Here is an 18,955-nt window from a genome sequence, read left to right as displayed (position 1 = left end):
TTTTCTTACACATATTTTTGACCTAGGGGTTGAATTGATTGTGAACTGGAAAGGGAGAATGCTTATGAACTTGCAAAATAAAAACTTGACGCATTTAAGGTAACACTTTTTCATTTTTCTTTAAGAAGAGAATTTGTTCTGCTGTGCGATGGCCGAGGCTGTTTCTTTTCTTGGAGATAATTTCTCCTGCCTTAGAGAATATTCTTTCCCATGAAACGGAAGAGGCTGGAGTGCAGAGAAACTGCAATTCAAGTTGGTAGAGATGCAGTTATACGGTCTTCCTGGGTCCCACAGAGGATCACCTTAAAAGAATAAACAGATTAAATTGCTGGACATCTTGTAGAATAACATTTTAAGATTATTTAAAAAAAAATGTTATTATATTAAATTCATGTCTTTCTAAATGTGTTTATAAGTTATATAATGATATTTATATTATGAAAAGCGTATTTTTGACATTTTAAGTTTTTCACATTTTCAGATAGAAACACGCACATAAATAAGCACAAAACCAAAGTAAACAAAAAAACCTAAAACCTGGCAAACCCACCTGATTGACCAGAATCAACTCACATACACGACAGGACCTCCTCTCTTCTGGCTCCATATCTCTCAATAGAATGATCAGTGGTTCGCCATCTCTGTTTCATTCTTCAACTGTGGATCTGCCTTGTCATTTTCCCAAACCAACTCGGACTCAGCTCTCCCTCTCTTTCAGTGCCACTCCATCACCACTGTTCCCCTTGCTGAGCTGCGTCTATCACAGTTTATGTTCAAAGTTCACAGTAATCTCATAGCTTCTGTTCATAGTACATCACACTCACTTTGTCTGAGACCTCATACTTCATGTTACAGTAACTTCATTTTTACTTCATGTAAATATTATTGTCACAACATCACTGTGAATTAAATTCTTGTTCACTTCATTCTGGGCCTCCGTTTTAAGTCTGCTTTTAGGACCACCTCACGTTCTGGCTTCAGCCACATGTCACCAGTAATGACATGCATATCTTTACACTGTGGTAGGAAACCCACACATGCTCCTGTCTGCTGTCTGGTTTTCCACAGACTCGTGTACATCACAGCCAGCAGACTCACATGTGACACCTTTCTTTGTAACTGACACGTTGGCTGTGGCTTAACTTTAGCCATCTGTGGTGTGTTTGCTCTCAGCTTTGTCTGCAGCACGCCTCACAACAAACATCTACTACAACTGCAGTGCTATTCAGGTCTGTGGCAAAGCAGATCAAAGCAGAAATAAAAAAATAATGATGTTGCATCATTAACAACAAATTGATTAACATGAATCGCTACTTTATTGTGCTGCAGGGCCCTAGTTCATGGGGCCTGGCCGGCACAGCACAAACAAGGTCCTAAAGGATGGTTCCGACCCTCCTTTAGGCCCACCACCCATATGAGGCACTATAGGGGTAGGTGCAATGCGTGCTGGGCGGCGACAAGAAGCGGGAGACCCTGGCAGACTGATCCCTGGCTACTGACACTTGCTATTCGGACAATGAATGTCACCTCTCTGGAAGGAGCCCGAGTTTAGGCAAAGAGGTTGAGAGGTACTGGCTAGATATAGTCGGTGTGCTGAAAGGTGTTCCACCTGTGGACTCTGTTGTCCTACTGAAAGATTTCAACACTTATGTGGGAAACGATAGCGAGACCTGGAGGAAGGCTCTGCCAGATCTGAACCCAAGTGGTGTTCTGTTACCAGATCACGTGGATCATGTGGTGGGGAGGATGCTGGACAGACCTGAGGCACCCAAACGTATACTCAGGGTACACTGGGAACATCTGACAGATGCCCTGATCTCCAAAATCTTCAACTCCCACATTCAGTAGAGCTTCAACAGCATTCCGAGGGAGACTGGGGATACTAAACTCAAACGGACCATTTTCCACACCTCCATTGCTGCTGCTGTACTCAGCTATGGCCGCAAGGTGGTTGGTGCTTGTTGTGGTGGTAACCCCCGAACAAATGGTGGACATCAGAGGTGAAGGGAGCAATCAGGCTGAAGATTGCTCCCTTCAATCTCCGGAGGCAGCAACTGGGACCGACAGGCAGAGTGGAACAGCTTTAGGTAGTGACTGAAAGAACAAGGTCGCAGATACAAGCAGTGGAAATAAGCTTTCTCCTAAGGGTAGCTGGCTTCTCCTTTAGAGATAGGATGAGGAGTTTGACCATCCAGGAGGAGCTCAGAGTAGAGCCGCTGCTCGTCCACATTGAAAATAGGTATTTCTGGGATCTGAAAGGTACGCTTCCTCGGTGAGGTGTTTCAGACCGTCCCATCACGAGGAGGCCCCGGGGCAGAGCCAGGACACCCTCAAGAGATTATGTATCTCGGTTTGCCTGGGAACGATTTCTTGTTCCCCTGGACAAGCTGGAGGAGGTGCCCAGGGGAGAAGGAGGTCTTAGGCTTCTCTGTTTAGGCTGCTGCCCCAATGTAATATTTAAGGGTGCAGTGTTGTCAGAAAGACAGTGACATCTCAACGTGCATAAAACCTTTCCTGTTTTCTTCACAGTCAGGGGTTAAAAAAAGACTTTATAAACGTGTCTCTCCCACACTGATGACTTTGGATAAACAGAACCAATCACAGTGTTGGTCTTTGTCTCAGTAATAGAAGTTTTACCTGTTTCTGACAGCAAGTCAACGGTTTAAGCAGAGAGAAGCAGCAATCAAAACAACTGCAGGTCACTGTCTCTCAGCTGAGCTGCAGTCAGCTACAGAAAGAACCACATTGTTTCCACAAATCTGCAACACGACCAACACAGGAGATGATTAAGATCAAAGTTAATCAAATACACAGATAATCACTTTTGAGATTCTCTCATATTATATAAGAAACGTTTGCCACACAGAACACAGGGAACTGTCAATGAAGGCATGAGGCAGGTTTCATTTATATGTATTTATTGTTGTCTGTGGTTTCCTGATTGACTTCAGCCACTTTCAATGCTTGTTTTAACATTTAGTGATTTTTTTTCTTTTTTGCAGTCTGACAGAGAAACCATTTCACTGATGACCGCGACACTGGCAACCTGTCACAGAGGAAAAGGAGGAGGGTTTGACTATAAGTGACTGTGAGCTGGTCAAACTATTGATCTGTTATCACCGAGAGCAGGATGAAGAACAGATGTCTGCTGTGGCTGCTCTGTAAGTGCACTGTAATGATCTATGAAAATCTGTTGGTACTCCAATTTAAACAGTGAGTTTCGTGTAGAATCGGAGAGGTATTAGATCATGTTATTATTATTGAGACAAGGAAAATGGGTCAACAGGAAATCAAAGATTTTCTTTACAAATAAATACAGTGTAGAAAACTGATGTGGAAACACTGAGTTATCAGTTAATATGCTCCACCTATGCAGATGGCTGCACAGGACTTTAAACAAAGTTAATAAGTTAAGTTTTTTGACTCTTTAGTAAAAGTCGGAATCCTTCTTGAATAATGATAAACAGGCAAAAAAAAGTAATATACCTAAAGAAATAGTACTTATTCTTCCAAATTATATCAGTGATATTGGATATCATTTATTTGTGTGTGTTTTGTTTTAATGTTGCAGCTTGAGATGGTTAGAACAACTTATATAATGATGTGTAACTTTATCTATTATAAATGTTGAGGAACACAGTGATTGAATCCAAAATGTGCGGGAGCTGAAGTATAAAACTACAAAACAAAGAAATACCTCAAAAACATTCAGACACGTGGTATGAATTGTACTCTATAAAGTGCTACTTTCTTTGCTTTCACTTTCTTTACTTTTCTTTGCAGTTATATTAACAGATTGCCAGCACTCTGTGTAGTATATAGAAGTTTCCTACTTTCTTCACTCATCAGTGTGTAACTCAACCAAACACATAACGTCTGTGTTCTCCACAGTTTGGTGGTTTTCTGTTTGTTCTTCTGTTCTGTTGAATGTCAAACTGAAACTTACCTCAGTGTCATTTCTCTTTAGTTCTGATCCCACTGCTGAGCAGCTCAACAAATCAAGGTCAGTCCATTTAAATCAGTTAATGGATTATACCTTTGGTCCTTTTTATGCTTTGCTGTAGCATGAGATGATAATTACTACAGTAATTGATGGCTGAAGCCTGCTGATTAATTGACCTTCCAAAGTATAAAGGAAGTATATTCACCCTTAAAAATTCCAGTTTCTAAATATACTGATCAGTATTTAATTTAACCACAGGAAGCAGACAGTATGAATCTCGAGTGGTTCTAACAGACTAGAAGAAGATAATTTATTTTGTTTACATAATCCCAAAACATCCCCCTCACAGCTCGTCTGACTGTGAGTCCCAGCAGCTCTCAGTTCTTTAAAGGAGACTTTGTGTCTCTGAGCTGTGAGGAGGACGACAGCTCTGCTGGATGGACTCTGAGGAGAAACACAAGCAAACAACAGAGGACTCAGTGTGGAACAGATGGATTTGGAAAACCAGCTGGTTCTTCCTGTAATGTCGGTCACATCTACACATGGGAGAGTGGAGTTTACTGGTGTGAGTCCAGAGAGGGTCCCATCAGTAACATGGTTAACCTGACAGTCACTGGTAAGCTGAGTGTGTGGAGTTAGTGTTGATGAAGCTGTGTGTAAATGGATGAAATGCTGTAGTTTGTCTCTGTGTTGAGGTGGATCAGTGATCCTGCAGAGTCCTGTCCTCCCTGTGATGGAGGGAGATGACGTCACTCTGCTCCGTAAAACAAAGACCACTCCCTCCAACCTCCCAGCTGCTTTCTATAAAGATGGCTCCCTCATCAGGAAGCAGCCTACAGGTCACATGACCATCCAGCATGTTTCCAGGTCTGATGAAGGCCTCTACAAGTGTGACATCAGCGGTCATGGAGAGTCTCCATCCAGCTGGATCACTGTCACAGGTGAGGAGCTTCACTCTGATTTCACCTCTTACTTCATCCACATATTCACCTGAACATGTGGGATTCTCTCTGCAGGTAGACCTACAACCACAACCTCGCCCACCACTTCTAAAAATATGCCACCTACCTCTGCTTTGTCCCCTTACTCTACCACCCTCCATCTTGTGATCAGAGTAGTCTGTCACCTGGTGGTGTTCTGTCCATACTTCATCTCCACTTTCATCGTGGTGTCTCTATATCGAGGCAGAGCCAAAGGTAACTCCCTGAGTCTCCTCGATAACTTATCATTATCATTTATGATTGCTTTTGTATTATTTCTCTGATGACCTCATGTTACAGAAAATGACCCCACTATCCCCATGGCAACAGCAACCAATGCTGAGCAGAGATTGTGTGAGGACTATGACGATATTGGGGCGGTGACCACTGAGCATCAGTTCTAAGCTCATGCTCCATCAGAGGGAGTTCACTGTGACTGAATTACATGTGATATCATAACACCTGGCTTTGCTCATGTGAACTTTATGAATAAAGGTTTTCCTTGTTGACATCCTGGTGTTGCTTTTTCACATTTTTGTAGTTTTTAAGTTTTATGTTCATGTCAGTTAGAGGGAAGATATGCAGGCTTGATCGAGAACAGCATAAGCACATGTAAGAAGTTAACATGACATTCGTGTCTTTAGACTGTGGTAGTGAACCCACACAGGCTCCTTTTCTGCTGCCTCGTATGTATGTTTTTCTACAGACCCAGGCTCTATTCTAGCCGTCTGTTGTGTGGTTACTCTCAGCTGCAGTACTCGACTTTCAGATCTGTGTTTCTGATCTGGTCGCATTTCCCCACACAACCATGTATAGAGTTTACAGAGAATGGTCTGAAAAGAGAAACCCGATGTTGAACTGTGTTCCAACTCTGAAGGTGATGACAGTGTGCTTCTCCTCTGTTTTATTTACTGCAACTGAATCAATGAAAACAACCTGAATCACAGACACAGTCCTCAGACAGGGATAGAGACCAAAGTTGAACAAGTTTATCTTTTGGATCAGAGATGAGCTTGTCTGAGGTAGAAATTATCAAATAATGAAGGAATAAATGTTCTAAGGTTCCTGTTGAACATGCGATTTCATACTTATCAGAGATGAATGGAGTAGTGTTCTTGTTTCCCTGTGTTTTTAGTAAATACCGACCTCATGATGTTTTAGCACTAGTTACAATTCACTGACTCTCAGCTCCCTGGAGTTCCTCTACATGTTTGTTATTAACAGTTTTCAGGTGTGAAGTCACAAGCTTTCTTTCTCAAATTTTCTAAAAAGAAAAAAATGTGTTTAGGTATTTTTCCCCCTTTTTTTAAATCACAGTGTTGTTTTACTGCTGTGATAACTGTGTTAAAATGTTAAACTAGGCTTGTTTAAACTCATCCAGCCATTGGCAGGAATTTGAGGAGGAAAAACAACACAAGCAACATGCTGACTCATCTATGCATGTTAGAGCAGGTTAAAGGTTTGAGTGGTTTGGCTGTCTACTCTATCACATAGTAGAAAGCTTTTCTTTTTTCTTTTCTTTTTTGTGATTTGAACAACACACAAAAAAATCAATTGTACGAAATAATATTTAAAAACCAAATGTCATTTAAACACATGGACACAGTTTCAAACATGACCCACTTGTCATACTGATGTTTTTTGGGGGGTTTTTTGGTTAAAAATAGACTTTTAAAAAAGTCTTTGTTCACTCACCTACAGACTGCAGTGTGTTACAATGTTACAATGCAAATCAGAAACAAAAACACGACTTTCACAGAATTCATCTCGCACACTCTAAGGAGTGTCGTAGTCTGAACGAAACAGAGAAGTTTTAGTGAACAGCTCTGAGGATATGGGAGGAGGAAAGTAGGGCGAGAGTAAGTCTTGTAATTCAAGAAAATTCTGCTTACAAAAAAGAGGGGAAAAGAGAAAGCTATGAAAGCTACGTGTATGTCTCTTGCACCTAAACAGAAGAGCAAAAGCAGGAAGGAAGTCAGCTTTGCTATTTAAGTACCACAGAAAATAAGACCAACAATGGCTTATGAGGAGACTCTACAGTATAACCTGGTGTTGGGGTTCCTCTTTTCTTTGCGATGCTAATCGCTGCACAGAAACACCAGGTGGAGTCCTGTTAACCAGTCCCCTCAATGCTTCTAAAGGAAACTAAGTGTCACTGCAGGGTGTGTTTAAGGAACGGATCCAAATGCAGACCATATAATATACCGTAGTAAACAGAAACAAGCTCATAACCAAGATTAAATAGAATAAACTAGACTTAAAACTCAAGGCAACCTGATAACAATACAAGAATTTAACATCCTTTCAATGTACCTAAGAAATCACAAATATAACAATCAACTCAAAATGCTAGGTCACAGATCCCAGCCCCTGACACTAAGAGTGTGAGAGGCAGCCAAATAAGATCACAGTCTCTGTTTAATAGGTTAAATATTAAAGTTCAGGAAATGAACTCCTTAAGTTGGATCTGCAAACATATGTATCGTGGGATTCACTTAATTTTCACAGAACTTCAAAGATGCCTGGAAGGTTTTTACACAAATGAAGCATGCAGATGTTAACCTCGCAACCTGCTTCTAGCCTTAAAGTGTTTTCAGCCTGTTTGGTGTTGAAGCACGAGGTCACCACAATAACTATGAATAATAATTGTATTTGTATTTTGGTTGAGAAGGATGAATAGCAGTATGTAGCAACACATTTATTGTATGTGCAATGAAAGGAAATGTGATAGACATTTTCTGTTGTTCCTTTAAATTTATCATATAAGTAACAACATCCAGGCTGTTCAGCTTTCAATGCTTTGTCACTGTGGTATTTTAATGTCTTATTTCATCAGTCTGAAACTTCCTCCTGCTCATGTTCAGTTCAAACAGTCTGTTCAGACAATATTCTAGCAATAGAAAAAGATCTTACAGAGAAATATCATTGCTGGAGAAACAGTCAGTGGAATAAAAGTGACACTAACAACATGCTGATCCCTCGACACAAGTTGGAGCGACTTAGACATTTAAGTATTAGATAATTAAAACGGCAGCTCGCAAACAACAATTAGAGCCTTCATAACTGAATACAGAATGTATAAATTATAAATTGCATTACCACAGGTAACAGGCAGTAATAACTACAAGTAACAAACACACATACATATACATACATATATATCTACACACACAAGTACATATATGTACATACATACGCACACTTTTTTTTTTTTTGGAATCCATACCAGCAATGGTAAGAGAACATACATTACAGAGAACACTAAAAACCATCATTAAGTATACTGTGACCAGACCAACTGTTTGTAGAGAAATTTAAATCTATGAATATTTTTGCATTGTTTCAATTGTAAACTCAGACTGTTCCAGATTTTCACACCACATACAGACACACAAAAACCTTTACGGGTTGTTCGAGTTCTGGGTAATTTGAATTCTCCAAAGCCTCTCACATTATAAACCTTTTCTCAAATTTCAAATCTAGTTTGTAAATTTGCCGGTAAAAGTTTAGTAAAAGCTTTATACAAAATTATGGATGTATTGTAATTAACCAGATTCTGGAATTTAAGTAACTTTGCCTGAAGAAAGAATTTGTGAGTATGATCTAGATAACCAGCCTTGTGAATAATACGCAGTGCTCGTTTCTGTACTGTGACTAATGGATTAGTTGTATTTTATATGTATTTCCCCACACTTCCACACAATATTCAATTCAATTCAATTCAATTCAATTCAATTCAATTCAATTCAATTCAATTCAATTTTATTTATATAGCGCCAAATCACAACAAAAGTCGCCTCAAGGCGCTTCATAGATACAGAGAAAAACCCAACAATCATATGACCCCCTATGAGCAAGCACTTTGGCGACAGTGGGAAGGAAAAACTCCCTTTTAACAGGAAGAAACCTCCGGCAGAACCAGGCTCAGGGAGGGGCGGCCATCTGCTGCGACCGGTTGGGGTGAGAGAAGGAAGACAGGATAAAGACATGCTGTGGAAGAGAGACAGAGGTTAATAACAGATATGATTCAATGCAGAGAGGTCTATTAATACATAGTGAGTGAGAAAGGTGACTGGAAAGGAAAAACTCAATGCATCATGGGAATCCCCCGGCAGCCTACATCTATTGCAGCATAACAAAGGGAGGATTCAGGGTCACCTGGTCCAGCCCTAACTATATGCTTTAGAAAAAAGGAAAGTTTTAAGCCTAATCTTAAAAGTAGAGATAGTGTCTGTCTCCCGAATCCAAACTGGAAGCTGGTTCCACAGAAGAGGGGCCTGAAAACTGAAGGCTCTCCCTCCCATTCTACTTTTAAATACTCTAGGAACAACAAGTAGGCCTGCAGAGCGAGAGCGGAGCGCTCTAATAGGGTGATATGGTACTACAAGGTCATTAAGATAAGATGGGGCCTGATTATTTAAGACCTTGTATGTGAGGAGCAGGATTTTGAATTCAATTCTGGATTTAACAGGAAGCCAATGAAGGGAAGCCAAAACAGGAGAAATATGCTCTCTCTTTCTAGTCCCTGTCAGGACTCTTGCTGCAGCATTTTGGATTAGCTGAAGGCTTTTCAGTGAGTTTTTTGGACATCCTGATAATAATGAATTACAGTAGTCCAGCCTGGAAGTAATAAATGCATGAACTAGTTTTTCAGCGTCACTCTGAGACAGGATATTTCTAATTTTAGAGATGTTGCGCAAATGGAAGAAAGCAGTCTTACATATTTGTTTAATATGTGCGTTGAAGGACATGTCCTGGTCAAAAATGACTCCAAGGTTCCTCACCGCGTTACTGGAGGCCAAGGTAATGCCATCCAGAGTAAGAATCTGATTAGATACCATATTTCTAAGATTTTCAGGGCCGAGTACAATAACCTCAGTTTTATCTGAATTAAGAAGCAGAAAGTTAGCGGCCATCCAGGTCTTTATGTCTTTAAGACATTCCTGCAGTTTAACTAATTGGTGTGTGTTATCTGGCTTCATGGACAGATAGAGCTGGGTGTCATCTGCATAGCAGTGAAAATGTATGCTATGTCTTCTAATGATACTGCCTAAGGGAAGCATGTATAATGTAAACAGAATTGGTCCTAGCACTGAACCCTGTGGAACTCCATAATTAACCTCAGTGTGTGAAGAGGACTCTCCATTTACATGCACGAATTGGAGTCTATTAGATAGATATGATACAAACCACTGCAGCGCAGTACTTGTAATACCTACAGCATGTTCTAATCGCTCTAATAGGATATTATGATCAACAGTATCGAACGCTGCACTGAGGTCTAGCAGGACAAGCACAGAGATGAGTCCACTGTCAGAGGCCATAAGAAGATCATTTGTAACCTTCACTAAAGCTGTTTCTGTGCTGTGCTGAGCTCTGAAACCTGACTGAAACTCTTCAAATAAACCATTCCTCTGCAGATGATCTGTTAGCTGTTTGACAACTACTCTTTCAAGGATTTTTGATATGAAAGGAAGGTTGGAGATTGGCCTATAATTAGCTAAGACTGCTGGGTCTAGAGATGGCTTTTTGAGTAAAGGTTTAACTACAGCCAGCTTGAAGGCCTGTGGTACATAGCCGATTATTAGAGATAGGTTGATCATATTTAAGATCGAAGAATTAATTAATGGCAGGACTTCTTTGAGCAGTTTTGTAGGAATGGGGTCTAAAAGACACGTTGATGGTTTGGAGGAAGTAATTATTGAAGTTAACTCAGAAAGATCAATTGGAGAAAAAGAGTCTAACTTAATATCAATGGTACTAAGAGTAGCTGTAGATAATATTACATCTGTGGGATGATTATTGGTAATTTTTTCTCTAATGATAAAAATTTTATGTAAGATATGGAAGAACCAGGGTACAGTACAGAGTACGAAGTGTATCTTTATCAAGGAATTGTTTCACTTTGTTCAAAACTGTTCTGGAAATTTTGGTTTTTATGTGTCTGACGTGGGGTTTCCATGAAATTTTATTATCAATTACGACTCCCAAAAATTTGTTTTCACTCACATTATCAATTGGTACACCTTCAATGATAATTGGTAATTCTATATTATATTTTAAATTACCAAAAAACATTGCTTTAGTTTTATTTATATTTAATGATAATTTATTTATGTCCATCCATTTTTTTTATTAATTTTAGCTCCATGTTTACGGTCATTACAAGATCATTATAATCATCGCTACTGAAAAATATGTTGGTGTCATCTGCGAACAGTATGAGTTTAAGTACTTGAGAAACATCAAAAATATCATTTATGTATACATTGAAAAGTGTTGGTACCAACACTGACCCTTGGGGAACACCACATGTAATACCAAGTTTCTCTGAATGGTAATGCCCTATCCTAACATATTGTTCCCGACCTGTTAGGTAACTTTTTAACCAGTTACCAGCTTTCCCTCGAATACCATATCTTTCCAATTTATCCAATAAAATTGAGCGATTGATTGTGTCGAAGGCCTTTTTGAGATCAACAAAAATACCAACTGCATATTTATTTTTATCCAGTGTATCAGCAATTTATTCTACTGCCTCAATTATCGCCACTGAAGTGGTTCTTTGCGTTCTGAAACCATACTGACCAACATTTATTATTTGATGTTTTTCAAGGAATTTTTCTAATCTTGAATTAAAAAGTTTTTCTAGAATTTTTGAGAATTGAGGCAGTAGAGAAATAGGCCTATAATTGGTAAAACTGTGTTTGTCATTACTTTTATATAGTGGTATTACTTTCGCAATTTTCATTTTTTTTTGGAAAACAACCGGACTGAAATGATAAATTACAGATATATGTTAAGGGACTAGCAATATTCAGAATAACCTGTTTAACTACAGACATATTTATTTGATGATAATCCATTGAAGACTTACTTTTACATTTTAATGTGATATTTATTACTTCTTGCTCATTTGTAGCTGAGAGGAACAGTGAAAAGGGATTTGATTTTATATTACTGATATTTTCATTTTTATGGCACGGGATGTCCGCTGCTAGTTCAGGGCCAACATAAATGAAGAATTTATTGAACCTATCGACAATATTACTCATGTTGTGATTTTCACCATTTGCATCAGTAAAATATTCAGGATATGATGTTCCAGAAGATCCTTGTTTAATTAAGTTGTTTAACACATCCCAAGTTCCTTTTATATTGTTTTTATTTACATATAATCTTCTTCTATAATAAAGTTGTTTGCTCGTTCTTATAATATCAGTCAATTTATTTCTATATGCTTTATATCTCTGTTCCACTTCTTTTGTTTTTACTTTGATAAACTGTTTATACAGATTGTTTTTCTTTTTGCAAGCATTAATAATTCCTTTTGTGAGCCAAGGACTTTTTATCTTTTTTTTTCTTTGTCATGTGTTCGTTTACAGGACAATGTTTATTGTACCACATAGTAAAAATATCTAGAAAATTATCATAAGCCTTGTCCACATCTGACTCTGCATACACCGAACTCCAATCTTGTTGTGCTAAATCGAAATTGAAGGCATGAATTGCTTCTTCATTTATTGTTCGCTTTGCTATCGTAATCTTGGTATCTATTTTTTTTAAATCACAGTCACACAAAGTAAAAACTGGTAAGTGGTCAGTTATATCACAGACAAGCAGGCCACTATTAATTTGGAAATCCATGACATTAGTAAAAATATTGTCAATAATAGTGGCGCTATGTGATGTTATTCTGCTTGGCTTTGTTATTGTTGGATATAGTGATAAGCTGTACATCGTGTCAGTAAAGTCGTCAATGGCTTTTAACCCTTTAAGACCTACCATAGAACCAAGTTCGCCAGAGCTTATATTATATTTTTACATGCTGTGGAGCCATTTTTGGGAGCATTTCAAGTTGCTATACATCAATACAACCATTATAGCCCAAACTTTAATAATATGTCTGCATTAGGTGCATAGTAATTACATAAATTGCAAAAAAGTGCAATAAACTACAAAAAAATTGAAAATCGTTTTTGTTTTTTTAACATATATTTCTAGTTAGAGAAATTTAAGAGGCTTATCCCTCAAAACTGTAAATACAAAAAAGTTACACAAACTAGTTTCCCACCACAGGAAATTTATTTTGAGTGTCTTCATAGTTTTATTTTTGAAATACACCAATTTTTATATACTGCAGGAAAAACGAAAATAAATATTATAGAGCAAATTTGCAAAATAACAGCATATGCATCAAAATAAACAATTTCCAGCAGTGCAATATGAGTCTTAAGCATCCCAGAAACGACACAGAAAGTCATAAAGTCAAACATAACTTTTTAAAACACATAACAAGTAAAACACAAGCTCATAAGGCCCCGATCGTAAAAAAACTACATTTCCGCAAAATGACGTCACTTCCGGTTTCGGGCAGGTCATGCGGTCATGTGATAGTTCGCGCTGATGGACGTAGGAAGTGTTACAAACAGCTGATGGATCGGCGAAGCGTGTTTCTGGAATATCATGTTTTTGTTGCTGCAAGTGATTTTTATGCAGTTTTTGCAAAGCTATATGTGGAAGGAAACTGTGACCTAGGACAAGCTGATGGCATAAGATGTAAGTACAACTCCTCCAGTTTCATATGCAAAAAAAATTATTGCGCTAGCTTACTTGGTTGCAGAGCTACCGGGATTTAAAAATAGTTACGCAAAACAGAGCGTGCCCGCTCCGATCGGCTGTAAAGGGTTAACCTTGTTGGATTTAGCAAATCAATATTAAAATCACCACAGATAAATAGTAATTTTTGGTTCACCGAAGCAAACGTTTTTTCTATCCATTCATTAAAAGTGTCAATACTTGAACTGGTTGTCCGATATATGCAACTTATTATAACATTTCTCTTTTTTTCATTCATAATCTCAATAGTCAAACATTCCAAAATTCCATCAATAGCCATAGACATAGTTGTTACAACATTATATTTTATAGAGTTATGAACATATATAGCAACCCCGCTGCCATGTCGTTTCCTGGTGTAATTGATACATTGGTGCCAGTTATACTTGTCCAGATCCTCCATGTTCCTCACTATCAGTACTTTTGCCTCTTCTGGTGTCCCGTTTAGCTTAATGAAAATCTTACAGTTTGTTATCCATGTATGTTGTATTTTAGCGTTGACATTAAAGACATGAATGGAAGAGCTTGTGAGTTTTGAGAGGTGATAAGCTAAAGTACTTTATAGTGAGCACTAAAGTACTGTGATGCCTTTCTTTCTTTTCATTCTTAAAACACAGCTTTGACACTTAGTACAACATATTCAGACATCTGTTTTCAGCTCCAATGAAACAATTCTTTAACACGATTCAGTCAGCTAAATCTGTTAAGTAATCTTATAGTAATAATGTAACAGTTGTGATGAACAAAAAACCCTTGTGTTATTTTTATTTTCCTCTCCTCTTTTCCCCATGTTTCTATTACAGTTTTTTCTGATTGCTTAAGCACATTTTTCGTAACTATTGGCTAATTTTGCAAAACTCTACACACAAATAAGAAAACCTGTCACCCAATTATCAAAACATTTTAGTTCTCTTGCAAAAGCAAACACAGCTAGATTAACTCTTCACACCTTTGTAAAAATGGTGTTTTCGTATCAAACAGTACACACAAGCCATCATCTACTAAGCACACAATGCGCCAACTGCACACTGATGGTATGAATACAAAACACATCTGGCTTTTGCTTTCTGTGTACAGATGTCAATTTGAGGTCACACCTTTGTCATAGTGTCATGTAAACATACAAGGATCCAAACGTCAAGTATTGGTGTTTATTCACACTCATCAAAACCAAGACAAAGTCAGAACACAAAATAGGAATTCCACAAATAAAAGGAAAAAAAAGACAATCAGCCTACATCATGTTGTCTTTCTGGGTCCGGCCACAAAATTTCGTCCACATCGCATGCGATATCCTCCAGTCCAAGGCACCGGGGAAAATATCTCCTTGAATGCCGTATCCAGGCCTGACATGATGCCTGGTCAATATCTCCACATGCCTCCTCCATTGCCTGTAAAAGGGCTACCTGTTGATGAGGATGACGGTCATACACTTTCCAGCGCCAGGCAGAGAAGAACTCCTCGATGGGATTCAAGAATGGAGAGTATGGAGGGAGGTTGAGTGCCATGAAGGATGGGTGGTCTGTAAACCAGTTGCGGACCAAAGCAGCCCTATGGAAACTAACATTGTCCCATATGATGACATATCGGGTCTGCTCTGGTCTCTGAACAGTGAGCATGTCATGCAAGGTGTCCAGGAATGCAATAATGTGTGCAGTGTTGTATGGGCCTATGGTTGCATGATGGTGAACAACACCATTTTGGCTTATAGCTGCACACATGGTTATGTTACCACCACGTTGTCCTGGGACATTGATGATGGCACGGTGTCCAATAATGTTCCTGCCACGTCTCCTGGTTTTACTGAGGTTACAGTTTTTTCTGATTGCTTAAGCACATTTTTTGTAACTATTGGCTAATTTTGCAAAACTCTTCACACAAATAAGAAAACCTGTCACCCAATCATCAAAACATTGTAGTTCTCTTGCAAAAGCAAACACAGCTAGATAAACTCTTTACACCTTCGTAAAAATGGTGTTTCCGTATCAAACAGTACACACAAGCCATCATCTACTAAGCACACAATGCACCAACTGCACACTGATGGTATGAATACAAAACACATCTGGCTTTTGCTTTCTCTGTGCACAAGGTAGGCTATGTCAGTTTGAGCTCATACTTCTGTCATAGATCCATAAGCATAGAGGGATCCAAACTTCAAGTACTGGTGTTTATTCAAACACATCAAAACAAACACAAGTGTTTATTTCCAAGTATAGGATTATTTGCAATCGCCATAATGACTATATGGGTTACTTGGTCTGCAGTGAACATGCTTCCTCTGCCCCAGCATCTGGTCATCTAGCAATTCTGTAAAGTAACAATTTCAGTATTTTTACATCAATGGTATTGGTGTGTTTCTCATTGGCATATGGCAGTGCTACAAATCTTTGTGCGAAGTGACTGTACTCACCGATTCTCATTTCAAGATGTCCTTATGGTACTTGCTACAGTGTAGCGGCTCGAGTTAGGCTGGACCCGTTGGCCAGCTACCCTCAGTGTCATTCCACGGTTGATTACATGGTCCACTATTGTAGCTCTGATGTCATCAGCAATTCTATTTCTTACTCTTCCTACCCTTCCTCTCCCCCTTCCTCGTCTTCCTCTTGCTCCTCCTTGTCCTTGTCGTCCTCTTCATCCTACTTCTTCACCTCCACGTCCTCTTCCTCGGCTTCCTCTACTTCTCACTCTTTCTGCTCCCTCCATTGTACTCCGCACACACAGCTTACCTGTATTATAGTGCTTAGGCTGATTGCAAAGTGAACTAATTATCTAAAAAAGTTTTCACATGTGAAAGTGTGCCAGACAGTTGGCAAATTAGTGTTAATGATAGCCATACATGTGTATACTTTTGCTAGGAGTGTGTTGGAAATTTGATAATTGAGTGTTGTGCAGTGAATTGTGCCTACAGTTTTGCAAAGTGTGTGTTACAAAATTGCAAACTGAGTGCAAAGCAGTTTTTGTGCTTTTAGTTTTGCAAACTCAGTGAGTGGTTTTGCTATAAGTCTGAATAGTTTTAGAGATTGTGCTACAGGAATCACAGTTAGGGTTTAAGCATTCAGAAAAAACTGTAAAACCGGCCTCATCTACAAAAAGTAGCTCATGTCCCATTGCATCTGCTTCTAGTTCCATCACTCTCTGGACAAGACAAAACAAATGCAACACATCAGGCCCATGCACAGCACTAAAGTATGCACTTCCAAATTCAGAACCAATGACACTAGCTTACCTGCACATAGTCATATCGCAGTTGCTTTACACGTTCTGTGTTTCTCTCGAAAGGAACTCTGTAAATTTGCTTCATTCTTATTCTGTGGCGCGCAAGTACACGACTTAGTGTAGAAATGCTTGCACTGTGTATATTTTGAAAGATGGTGTCATCATCCATTATGCGCTGCTGTATTTCACGCAGTCTTATTGCATTATTGGCAATCACCATGTTCACTATATGGGTCTCTTGCTCTGGAGTGAACATTCTGCCTCTGCCCCCAACATCTGGACGTCTAGCAATTCTGTAAAGTAACAATTTCAGTATTTTTGCATGTATGGTACTGTTGTGTTTCTCATTAGAGTATGGCAGTGCTACAAAGTACTTACCGATTCTCATTTCGAAATGTCCTAATGATGCTTGCCACAGTGTAGCGGCTCAGTTTAGGCTGAACACGTTGGCCAGCTTCCCTCAGGGTCATCCCATGGTTGATGACATGGTCCACTATTGTAGCTCTGGTGTCATCAGTTATTCTGTTTCTTACTCTTCTTACCCTTCCTCTTTCCCCTCCTCGTCCTCTTCTTGCTCCTCCATGTCCTCTTCCTCCGACTTCTTCACCTCCACGTCCTCTCCCTCGGCCTCCTCTGATTCTCACTCTTCTCACTCTTACTGCTCCTTCCATTGTACTCCACATAGACAGCTTACCTGTGGCCTGTTTATAGTGCTTAGGCTGATTGCAAAGTGGACTAATTATCTAAAACAGTTTTCACATGTGAAAGTGTGCCAGACAGTTGGCAAATTAGTGTTAATGATAGCCATACATGTGTATACTTTTGCTAGGAGTGTGTTGGAAATTTGGTAATTGAGTGTTGTGCAGTGAATTGTGCCTACAGTTTTGCAAAGTGTGTGTTACAAAATTGCAAACTGAGTGCAAAGCAGTTTTTGTGCTTTTACTTTTGCAAACTCAGTGAGTGGTTTTGCTATAAGTCTGAATAATTTTAGAAATTGTGCTACAGGAATCACAGTTAGGGTTTAAGCATTCAGTAAAAACTGTAACTGGTGGTATATATATGTATACACACACACACACACACACACACACACACACACACACACACACATATATATATATATATATATATATATATATATATATATATATATATATATATATATATATATATATATATATATATAAATAATATATTAGGGGTGCAACGATACACAAAATTCACGGTTTGGTTCGATACTTTGGTGTCACGGTTCGATTTTTTCGATACAAAAAAAATGTTCATGCCTTTTTAATTTGTCATATATATATATATTATATAATATATAATATATATATATAAAATATATATATTGACAAATATATATATTATATATATTTGTCAATATATATTTTAACTCAAAAGTACAATTTTTATATTTAATGTTGCTGAAACAACAAAGTAAAAATCCATCTGATCAAGAAATCGAGATTTCTGTAGATCAAAAAACCAGCAGGAAGAAGCACAGCAGAAACTGAAAGACCCACAATCAGTCCAACAGGTCCTTCTGCAGGTGAGAAACAGGTGTGAGGTGTCAGCTGTCAGGTAGGTGATGAGTGAAGAACAGAACAGAATCCATTTCCTCTTCAAACTGCTGTCAGACATTATCTACTGCACTCTGATCACATCACTCAGACCAGCTGCTTTCTACAAAGTCTCATCAACAACATCTTTAGAAACAAACATCAACAACCAGGAAGCAGCTTCACCTCTGATCACACACACACTCAACTCTACTCACTCACCTGGAGGATCAACAGCACTCAGGTTGATGATGCTGATAGAGGTGTTCTTAATGATGGTGGCTGTGAACTCTGTGGATTTCCATGATCGTGTTTTTCTCATTATGACACGACACTCGTATGTTCCAGTGTCATTACTCGTCACATCCTTCACAATCAAAGACACGTCTCCATCCTTCATCCATCTGTCCAGCAGATCCACCCGGTTCATAAAAGATGGATGCTGCTTTTCAAGTACAGACCCCTCATCTCTGTACAAAAGGACATACTCATCCAAGTCAGCTCTTCTCCACTCCACAACTATGATGTTGTTGTCCGGAGCTCGACATTGCAGTGTGACGTCCAGTCCAGCCTTAACTGTGATGTTTTTCTGGTCTGAAAGAGGAACCAACAAAGAGCAGAGAGGTTAAAGG

General features: G+C 38.8%; 2 protein-coding genes across 3 annotated transcripts; one reads left to right on the top strand and one right to left on the bottom strand.

Annotated features, from left to right (window-relative positions):
- The first annotated feature begins 2,815 nt into the window (after positions 1-2,815).
- On the top strand, positions 2,816-5,434 carry LOC147334239 (Fc receptor-like protein 5). 2 transcript variants are annotated; one of them, XM_086286664.1, is made up of 6 exons: positions 2,816-3,161; positions 3,968-4,003; positions 4,293-4,559; positions 4,639-4,884; positions 4,960-5,139; positions 5,224-5,434. In XM_086286664.1, the coding sequence occupies exons 1-6, from the start codon at positions 3,131-3,133 to the stop codon at positions 5,325-5,327; spliced, it is 864 nt and encodes a 287-aa protein (XP_086142790.1). In that variant the 5' UTR covers positions 2,816-3,130; the 3' UTR covers positions 5,328-5,434. The 2 variants fall into 2 exon arrangements, with proteins under 2 accessions (XP_086142790.1, XP_086142791.1); XM_086286665.1 differs by having other exon boundaries at positions 4,960-5,167; positions 5,252-5,434.
- Positions 5,435-14,771: 9,337 nt separating this feature from the next.
- Positions 14,772-17,444, bottom strand: LOC147334238 (uncharacterized). Its single transcript, XM_086285898.1, has 4 exons — positions 17,140-17,444; positions 16,772-17,054; positions 16,616-16,680; positions 14,772-15,354 (listed from the first exon to the last, which is right to left on the bottom strand). Exons 1-4 carry the CDS (start codon positions 17,442-17,444, stop codon positions 14,772-14,774), a joined length of 1,236 nt encoding a protein of 411 aa, XP_086142024.1.
- Positions 17,445-18,955: the final 1,511 nt, after the last annotated feature.

Source organism: Aulonocara sp. 'chitande type north' Nkhata Bay, linkage group LG3 (assembly GCF_057382095.1).
Source record: "Aulonocara sp. 'chitande type north' Nkhata Bay isolate Kocher_YH1m ecotype deep benthic linkage group LG3, A_spYH_male_GT1.1, whole genome shotgun sequence".
Taxonomy (NCBI): domain Eukaryota; kingdom Metazoa; phylum Chordata; class Actinopteri; order Cichliformes; family Cichlidae; genus Aulonocara; species Aulonocara sp. 'chitande type north' Nkhata Bay.
The sequence above is the reverse complement of the archived record's forward strand: the minus strand, read 5'-3'. Positions and strand labels throughout refer to the sequence as shown.

Coding starts and splice junctions, on each gene's coding strand:
- LOC147334239 (XM_086286664.1), top strand. CDS start 3,131: ATGAAGAACAGATGTCTGCTGTGGCTGCTCT. Junction 4,560..4,638: donor GGTTAACCTGACAGTCACTG/GTAAGCTGAGTG, acceptor CTCTGTGTTGAG/GTGGATCAGTGATCCTGCAG. Junction 4,885..4,959: donor CAGCTGGATCACTGTCACAG/GTGAGGAGCTTC, acceptor TTCTCTCTGCAG/GTAGACCTACAACCACAACC.
- LOC147334238 (XM_086285898.1), bottom strand. CDS start 17,444: ATGTGGAGTACAATGGAAGGAGCAGTAAGAGTGAGAAGAGTGAGAATC. Junction 17,055..17,139: donor ACATTTCGAAATGAGAATCG/GTAAGTACTTTG, acceptor GTTACTTTACAG/AATTGCTAGACGTCCAGATG. Junction 16,681..16,771: donor TGCGATATGACTATGTGCAG/GTAAGCTAGTGT, acceptor TGTCTTGTCCAG/AGAGTGATGGAACTAGAAGC.